This window comes from Choloepus didactylus, chromosome 14 (assembly GCF_015220235.1).
Source record: "Choloepus didactylus isolate mChoDid1 chromosome 14, mChoDid1.pri, whole genome shotgun sequence".
NCBI lineage: Eukaryota > Metazoa > Chordata > Mammalia > Pilosa > Megalonychidae > Choloepus > Choloepus didactylus.
The window spans coordinates 37729780-37739920 of NC_051320.1; the positions used below are offsets into that span (position 1 = coordinate 37729780).

General features: G+C 37.3%; 1 protein-coding gene across 2 annotated transcripts in view; it reads left to right on the plus strand.

Moving 5' to 3' along the window:
• The window catches only part of CHMP4C (charged multivesicular body protein 4C), a 28547-nt gene extending 19339 nt beyond the window's left edge, over positions 1-9208 (plus strand). Inside the window, exons 2-5 of one of the 2 annotated variants that reach the window (XM_037803466.1) lie at positions 2436-2613; positions 4779-4893; positions 6540-6693; positions 6877-9208. In XM_037803466.1, coding sequence (XP_037659394.1) covers positions 2436-2613; positions 4779-4893; positions 6540-6693; positions 6877-6938 — 509 coding nt within the window. In that variant the 3' untranslated portion in view covers positions 6939-9208. The remainder of the gene's footprint in view (positions 1-2435; positions 2614-4778; positions 4894-6539; positions 6694-6876) is intronic. The other variant, XM_037803467.1, reaches the window with a different exon arrangement.
• The last annotated feature ends 933 nt before the right edge of the window (positions 9209-10141 follow it).

Genomic DNA, 10141 nt, shown 5'->3' on the forward strand with positions numbered 1-10141 from the left:
TATGGAGAACCCAATCCCAAACACCCAAATCAAAATATCAGAAGAGACACAGTACTTGGCACAATTAATCAAAGGACTGCAATCAAAAAACGAGAGCATGGCACAGGATATAAAGGACATGAAGAAGAATATGGCACAGGATATAAAGGACATAAAGAAGACCCTAGAAGACCATAAAGAAGAAATTGCAAGAGTAAATAAAAAAATAGAAGCTCTTATGGAAATAAAAGAAAATGTTGGCCAAATTAAAAGGACTCTGGACACTCATAATACAAGATTAGAGGAAGGTGAACAACAACTCAGAGTCCTAGAGGACCACAGAACAGAAAATGAAAGAACAAAAGAAAGAATGGAGAAAAAAATCGAAAAAATTGAAATGGATCTCAGGGATACGATAGATAAAATAAAACGTCCAAATTTAAGACTCATTGGTGTCCCAGAAGGGGAAGAAAAGGGTAAAGGTCCAGAAAGAGTATTCAAAGAAATTGTTGGGGAAAACTTCCCAAACCTTCTACACAATATGAATACACAAAGCATAAATGCCCAGTGAACTCCCGATAGAATAAATACAAATAAACCCACTCCAAGACATACTCTGATCAGACTGTCAAATACTGAAGAGAAGGAGCAAGTTCTGAAAGCAGCAAGAGAAAAGCAATTCACCACATACAAAGGAAACAACATAAGACTAAGTTGTGACTACTCAGCAGCCACCATGCAGGCGAGAAGGCAGTGGCATGATATATTTAAAATCCTGAGAGAGAAAAATTTCCAGCCAAGAATACTTTATCCAGCAAAACTCTCCTTCAGATTTGAGGGAGAGCTTAAATTTTTCACAGACAAATGCTGAGAGAGTTTGCTAATAAAAGACCTGCCCTACTTCAGATACTAAAGGGAGCCCTACCGATAGACAAAGAAAGAAAGGAGAGAGAGATAAAGAGAATTTTAACAGACATATATAAAACCTTACATCCCAAATCACCAGGACACACATTTTTCTCTAGTGATGACGGATCTTTCTCCAGAATAGACCATATGCTGGAACATAAAACAAGCCTCAATAAATTAAAAAAAAAAAAACAAAAGAACAAAAAAAAACAATTGAATATATTCAAAGCATATTCTCTGACCATAATGGAATACAAATAGAAGTCAATAATTTTTGATTTGTAACTCCACTATTTACTTCCTACGTGATATAAAATACACAAACTCTAACGACAAATCAGTGGTTTTGGACTCAATGTAAAATATGTAATTTTTGACAAGAACTATATAAAGGTGGGGGAATGGAGAAGTATAGGAACATAGTTTACATGTCCTATTGAAGTTAAGTTGGTATCAAAGAAAAACAAGATTTTTATGGATTTAAGAGGTTAAATTTAAGCCCCATAGTAAACACAAAGAAATTATCAGAGAATATGACCATAGAGATGAAAAGTAGAGTATGGGTTATGAGAAGTGAGGGAAAGGGCAATGGGGAGTTAAGAAATGAGTGTAGGGTTGCTGTTTGAGGTGAAGGGAAGTTTCTAGAAATGGAAGGTGGGAAGGTTATTACATTACAACATGCTAAATGTAATTAATCCCACTAATGGAATGCTAGGGAGGGGGTGGAATGGGAAGATTTAGGCTGTATGTATGTTTCCACAATTGAAAAAAAAAAAAAAAAAGTCTAAATAGATGACAATTGAATGCCAAGGATGATCCTGGGTGGGATATGAGGATGGAGGACAGGAAGCTCAAAGGGACACAGTTGAGACATAAGGAAAAAAAAAAAAAAGAAATATAGAATGTAAGCTTTGTATCAATGTTGAATTTCTCAAACTTCTTAGCTGCGCTTAATGGGATTGCATAAAAGAATGTTCTTGTTCATGGGAATTGTATATGTGAATTATAGTGTTTGTTCAAGGATGTGTGCAGCTTGTTCTCATATGTTCAGAAGACAGAGCAATAGATGATGGATGATAGATAGGAAGGGAGGGAGGGAGGGAGGGAGGGGGGAAAGAAAGGGTGGTGTGACAGGATGTTAAAGCTGGTGGATCGGGGTATCGGGGGAGGGGGATTAGGGTATGCTGGAGTTCTGTGTATGGGGTTTGTATTGTTTTTGCAACTGTTCCTATAACTTTGAATTTATTTCAAAATAAAATTTAAAAAAAAGTTCAATATTGACAAACATTTCTGTGGTGTATTTTATGGAATATGAAAATTGTCTTTCTGGCCTCTTACCCTTGCCAGATCTTTGGAAGAAAATAATAGCAAAATATTTACGGGAGTGGCAGTAAGTGATGAAGAGGACAGATGCCACCCTCTGTTTCTCAGGCTTATTGGGCATAGTCTTAGGTATCTACAATGCTGAGTCCATACTGGGAGCTGAGCAAATGTTTCTTGAGTGACTTGAGCTCTCTCCTTATAAACATGGCTTCTTCCCTATTTAGCGGCATTAGAGGCACTAAAGAGAAAGAAGAGGCTTGAGAAGCAGCTCACTCAGATTGATGGCACACTTTCCACCATTGAGTTCCAGAGAGAGGCCTTGGAAAACTCGCACACCAACACTGAGGTGTTAAGGAATATGGGCTTTGCAGCGAAAGCGATGAAAGCAGTTCATGAAAACATGTGAGTGACTTTGGTCTCCCTACTGAGTCATAAATTCCCCCCAAATTGGAAAGAGCCTTTGAGATTGTGTGATAATTTCGGCAGGAATGGGTCTGTTCTTTTGAGTCTGTTTGAAATATTTGAGTAGAATGTTCTCTCATGGAAAGATTAGAAATTATGGTGCTTCTCCTCCCACCCCTGCCCATGCCCCATAAAAATGCTATAGTGGCTTCAGAGAGACCATGAAAGACATTTGGCCCTTAATGTCTCCCAGACACCTCACTATTGCATGAAACTCCACCGGTAAATACTTTCATTTTATAATTTTAAAAAGGCTTAAATGTAAATAGATACCTGTGAGAGTTAGAAACCAACACAGAATAGTTGTCAGACTTTGGCAGGTATCAGAATCACCTGGAAAGCTAATAAAGCAAGACAGGACCTGGGCCTTTTTGTTTTTATCTAAGTCCAATAGGTGATTCTGATACTAACTAATGTTTGAGAATCGTGGACATAGAATAATACAAGCATGGGTTTGGGAGTCAGATTTGCTGGATTATAATCCTAGCTCCACTGTTGAATATTCCTTGGACAAATTCAGGTTTGTTATCTATAAATTCAGTTTGCTTATCTGAAATTAAAGATAATAGTAGTACTTACCTCATGTGGTTATTGTGGGGTTAATGAGATATTAGATGTAATGCACTTAACATATTACCTGGCACTCAATAATCAATATTCATAGCAATAATGGGACTGGTGGCAATTTGCTTTACCTTCACATTGGGAATTATAGTCCCGAGACCTGGTTATTTCCTGATACTAAACATGATAGTGGAGTGTGGATCAAGGATGCCAAAGAGCATTGCATTCTTTAGCGATGTAGAGAAGTTTCCACAGGATGGGAAAAGGTCAAAAAAAGGGGAGGATGTGGTCAATGAAGACAACCTTTGCCAACGTTTTCTTACCTTGATAATTTATTAACAATCAGATGCCATTTTGGCAGCTTCCTAAAGATCATTAGATCCATTATCAGAGTCAGAATCCTCTAATGTAAACAGTATGCTAAAATGTATTGCTGAATCCATAGGCTTTCTCTTCAGGTAGCTTAACAGCATCATCCCATTGTGTTCCTTTTGGGAAAATTCACTCCCAGGCCCAACTTCAGCTGTATCTTTCTTATACCCCTTTTTACAAACATATTCACAGTATATTCATTGTAAACACTACTAAGAATTGGAAATAAAGGGTGGTAGGAGGGTGGTAATATATTCTTTCTGATTACCTCATAAAATATATGTATCAAAATACTCAGCTTTTACCTACAGAGAGTCTAGGAAACCCATAGATTAAATCTGCTGGGAATCAAAGTTTTAGTGTTTAGTTTACTTAATAATGAGGAAAATTATCACATCTCTTATTCTGTTCTCTGTTTGGCTTAGTTTCAGATTTGGTAGAATGATTCAGAGACAGGATACTATATAAGCCCTTCAGATCCTAACATTTAGATGCTGTGAGCCTGGGCTGGTATTTAGGGACCTGTGGGGCTCAGGTGTTAGAAACTTCCCTCAAAGCACCTGTCCATCCTGGGCCTGTGGTTACCTGGATTCCTTTGCCGCAGGTGCTGATTCTCCTGAGGTCTTACAAGGCCTAATCCTGTACTCTTTAGTGATCTTCCAGAGCTTCAGGAACTGTGGGAAAGCCCTCAAGGAGCCAAAATCCCAGAGTTACTAGCATCCTAGAAATTAGGTCTCTAGTTGCAGAGTTTAGCTTTTATAAGAAACTGCTGTCAGATAGGGGTTCCTGAGGGCTACCACAGCTTAACATAGTTGTGATGGTCCTTGGTGGGCTGTGGCACCATTTTCTGCAGAGTCGATACACAGCAGCATGTATTTAAATTTTGCGTATGCCCTCCTGGACAAAATTTAAAAATGTAATCATAAAATATTCTCATTTCTGGTGACTCCCAAATGTAGTGGCTATTACGTAATATTGAAAATAAATGTTGATTTAAAGGAGTCTTTTTTTTTTTTTTTCAAGTAAAAGTCATCAGTACCAGGAATTTTTGTTATCCTATTGAAGTAGCTAAGAGTTTATGTTACATTAACTCATTTTTCATTGGGTATTATCTCTGAATTCATAATTTTAAACTGAAATTCTGAAATGTTTAACAAAATATTTCTCAGGGATCTGAACAAAATAGATGATTTGATGCAAGACATCACAGAGCAACAGGATATCGCCCAAGAAATCTCAGAAGCATTTTCTCAACGGGTTGGATTTGGTGATGGCTTTGATGAGGTAGGTAACATAATATAAAGAATGCAGTATATGTGGCTACTATAATCCACCATATAGAGCAGGCAGGTTCCCTTCTTAAAGAGTTGAATAATAAAAGATATTTGTTAGAAATATACCTTTCTTAAGAGGAAAATTAAGTGTTGGTAGCTCTAATTTAAAGGAAAGATTGATACAGTTTGGCAAATAGCCTGCTAATTAAGTTTTCAGCTATTAAGGAAGAAGCAGCATGTGATTATGTAAAGTTAGTGACTTGTAATGGTTGAAGCCTCAGTAGCCCCATTATGAGGAATCGAGTGCTTGCACATCTGGGCAAAACAAAGCAGATTGCTACTCTGCAAGGAGCAGACATATCATGCTCTGTAGCTGTTAAATTAGAGGTTAGGCTGCCTCTGTTTATTACTCAGACTATGAAACAAAATAAATGTGCAGTGGCATTATTAACAAACACATTCCATTTGGATTAATCAGTCCAGTAATATAGACTGTAAGTATAATGGTGGTGTCTGCACTGTGAATTTCAATTGTTCTGCTCAAAGTACACACAAGTAGGAAGTACACATTTTGAAACATTTCCAATTCTTAGATTAACGTGGCAAAGAATCTGACTTCCTGTATGTATTCTTTCCTCATTTTAATACAGGGTGATTATTTGTTTATTTGCCTCTTTCCTACATTTGAGCCTAAGTCCTTGAATGTAGGGACTTTTGATTCAAATTTGCCTCCCCTGTACTGAGTTCAACACCTGGTAAGGAGTCAGTTCTCATTAAATGTTTGTTGAATAATGAATGAATAAATGAATTATATAGTTGATTGACTAGAAGAAGGTCCCAGTCTCTTCTAATCTTGATGACCTCAAAATTTCAATGTTGACAAATTTAGCCTCTGATTGGGCTTGGACTCCACCTGAGGATTCATGGAACCAGTTAGATCTGAACTGTCTCAGGTCCTCTCAGATCTGTCGTATGATGATTTATATCTTTAAGACCTCAAATTAGTCTTGCCTCCCTTAGGTTCTTGGGACAGAGAATAGATTCGTATTAACCCAGACTCTTTTGGATATTTGCTAAAAGAAGGAAATATGGTACACTGACCTTGAGTTGTAGTTTTCTCAGTCCAAACACACAACACAATTTATATTGGCTTTGGTGATATAACTAAAACCATAGTATTTATGATTTGTTTTACTTTTGGTATACTAAGCTGTTTGTGTATCTGCTTTAGTTTTATTTTTAATAGTATTAGCCCAAATAAAATATTTATTTTTCCCCTGGTTACCCAGTTAAAGTCATTAAGACTGTTTCAAAAACTCTTAATTTTCAAAAGGAGAAAAGTTATATTGGAAAAATGACAATCAAGGTGTAAATTCCCTAGAAACCGTGGAGGTTTTATATTCAGCTAGCATAAATGACTTGAATGACTGTTTACTGAAGCATTATAAGATTAACTACAACAAATTTGCAATACCCAAAACATTCATTTTTTTAATCAGTGATCAGTGTTGCAAAAAGACTTAGTTGGAAAAGAAATATTCCATTTCACTGGGTTCTCACATATCAATTGGGTAGCAGATGTTCTTGTTGTTATGTTTGAGGAAACCCACTTCTTGAAACGTTAACTCCATAATTCTTCTTTTCTCCTGTGTTCAGGATGAGTTGATGGCAGAACTTGCAGAACTGGAGCAGGAGGAATTAAATAAGAAGATGACAAATATTCGACTTCCAAATGTGCCTTCTTCCTCCCTCCCAGCACAGCCCCAGAGATTGCCAAGCACGTCCTCCACCGCACATCGATCCCGAGCAGGTCTGTTACCAATCTCAACTACCTGTCACTGGATAGCTGCCTGAAATAACAGCGAGGCTCTTCACTTTTAGGGCTTTCGAGATTTCATAAATATACATATTTTAAATACATAATTCATACTTATTTCCTATGCTGAAAGTGTGAATCTCACCAATTTCTAATTTTTATCCCTTTATCTTCCAGCATCTTCTAGGAGAACAGAAGATGATGATGATATCAAACAATTGGCAGCTTGGGCTACTTAAATTAAAATGGAATTTTTTGACGCCTAAATGAATGAGCTAGACATAAAGACATATAAAAAAATTGCCAAGTTCAGAAGTTAACGGAGACCCTGCTTTATCTTTGTACTGAATGAATAATTGCCTCTTAAGCCTCATGAGTAAAAGCTCAAAAGGAGTGGTGTGTAGACATGGAATCAGGGATGGGAAGACACTTTCTGGTAGCATCTTAAAGGACCCTTCCAGACTTAGAGGAGAGGCCATGTCTACCTTCCTATTCCAGTCTTGGCACATACTTGGTGTGCACTACATGCTTGTTGAAAGAAAACTGAATTCCACTAACATAAGACATATCACAGTTTATAACCCATTTAGGAGTGATATGCTTGAGATTGCTGGGCAAAATAACTTCCTTTTCTAAGTGAATGCAAGTTTGCTGTGTGGATTCATGTTGGAAGAGACGTAGGCCAAGATAAATGTAAATGCACAGTGTCTCCTGTAGGGAAGTCTTGTGCAAGTCTATACATAAACAGTTTCACTTGAGTTTAGCAGTTTAAAATCTTAAAGGAGCTTTAATTGACATTTATTATGCCAGTTAAGCTTGAAATGGGGCAATGGATTCATTTCCTAAAATGTCTGAAAGCACTAACAGCTTACACTGCTGAGCAAGAATCTCCTGGGTGTAATTTAGCCACTTAGGGAGCGACGTTAACACTCCCTGGCCATTATGGTGCTGTTATGGCTTCAGCGTACTAAATGTGTGAGTGTGTTCATTCTTTTCTGTTTTGTCCTCTCTTGTTCCTTTATTTACACTTTATAGCATATTCCTTGTAAATACATAAAAATATAGCCAATTAAAAGTAAGTCTTGAATAAGATTTTGACATAATTATTTTAAATTAAAATAAATTACAAAAATATTTATGCACTGCCCGTAATATATTGTGCACACCACAATGACAAAATATCACGATATAAAAGGTTATAACAGTCCCTCAATGTGCTTAGCAATATAATGGAGTAGAGAGAGCACTGGACCAGCACTAATGAGTCCTGAATTCCAGCCCCTGCTCTGTACTGACATAGTAAGACAGGCATGTCACAAACTCTCCGGGCCTTTGTTTCTTCATTGGGAAATCTGAATGTTGGACTTGATCCCTAAGGGGTCCATTCTGCCACAGGCCTTTTGCATATGCTATTCTGCTTGGCAGTCTTTCCCATCTACAATACAGATAACAAATCTTATTTATTCCTTAAATCTTAGTTCAAATGTCTCTTCTTTTGGGAGACATCTCCCTGATTGCCTAAACTAATTCACTTATCCCCATTAAATGCTTTCGTAGCCCTCTGCTTTCCTTCATATCACTTATTATTGTTTATAATTACATATTTGCTTGAACAATTACTTAGTTATTGTTGATCTTCCCTGCTAGACCATTTTGACCATGACAGCAGGGACTGTGTCTCTTTTAGCTCAGTAGTGCACTCCCAGCACTCAACATAGTTTCCCCGATATAGGAGGCATTCAATAAATATGTGTTAAATGAATGGCTATTAAATTTTTGGTGGGGCCATAATAGAACAATAGGGAGCAGATTTACCTTCCTACCTTCAAATAACTAGAGCACTAGACGAAATATATGAAACAATTTCAAGACATTGGAAAGCAGGCAACAGGCAATGCTGGATTGTGATTCCTGAGAGAAGGGAAACAAGTAAAATGAGGCCTTTGTGTGTCACAGCTTTGCCTTCTCAGGGAAGGAGAACCCAAAGAGTCTGGCAGTTGTGCTGAGCCGAGGAAAATTTGTGGGGTTGAATTCTGGAAAGGAGAGAGTTGCACAGAGAGAGAACTCTGGAGATCTGTAGAGGAGTCCCCTCAAGTCTTTGGCTGAGAACTGATCTGCTTGTGTGTACGAGGCAAGTACCAAAACCAGGAAGAACCACTGGAAACAGTAAGCAGATCAGTCCCCAGAGCTCAAACAGGGCCACAGATAGTTTGTTTCCCATCAGCCAGAGTAGAAAGTCCTCCTAATACATGGGGCATTGGGTTGAGTCCTCAGAAGGGCGTTGCTTCAGTAGTGGGGTCAAATAGCTTAGACTATAGGCTTCTCTGGATCTCCCCTAAAAAGCGTAAAAGCAAGCCTCAAAAGGATCAGATGTTTTAAGTAACTTAACTGCATTCCAGAACAAAGCCCACCAATATTTAAAGGAATTAAAAAAAAAAAAAAAAAAAATCAAGCAGCAGCAACAAAAACAACAAAACTCCTAGCACCCAATAGCATAAAATTCATAATCTGCCATCCTGTCAAAAATTTCCAGACATATAAAGAAGCAGAAAAATACAACCCATAACCAGTAGAAAAATCAATCAGTGGATACTGACTCAGAGATAATATAAATGATAGAATTAAAAGATAAGAATATTAAAACAGCTATTATAAATACACTCCATATGTTCATTAAACAGTTACAAAATAAACTCTGTATGTTCAAGAAAGTAAAGGAAAACATGATCATGATGAAGAGAGAAATGTGCCATATAAAAAAACCTGCAGTGAAATTCCAGAGATGAAAAATACATTATCTGAAATTAAAAATACAAAACAGTGGATGGGACCAGCAGATTAGACACTGCAGAAGAAAAGATTAGTAAACTTGAAGCCACAGCAAATGAAACTACCCTAAATAAAACACAGAGAGAAAAAAAGACTGAAAAAATAAATCAACACAGCAAGAGTGTGCTGTGGGATTATATTAAGCAGCCCAACAGACAGGTAACTGAATGGTGTCTGAAGTTCCAGCATGGTGGTTGTGGGCTCGGGGGTGGGTGGGTGGAGGGACTTGGGAGATGGAACAGGACAGAAGAAAATTGAAGAAATAATGGCACAAAATGTCTAAATTTGATGCAAACTGCAAACCTACAGTTCGATGAAGCTCAACAACTTCAAGGAGGAATTCTTATATCTTTCAATAACAAAAGTTATTGTGGAATATTAAAATGTCAAAACCTTGTGTGTGAGGTTTGAGAGGTGCTTGAGCATCTTCTCTGACCTAGTTAAACTTACATCCCTTAGCCAGTTTGGCTAGTACCACATGGTCCAAATGGTATCTATTAGCCACATGAAAAGAACATTTGAAATGTGGCTAGTGCAGTTGAGAAACTGAATTTTTAATTTCATGTAATTTTAGTTAATTTAAATTTGCTTGATTCAATTATTAGAAAACTTT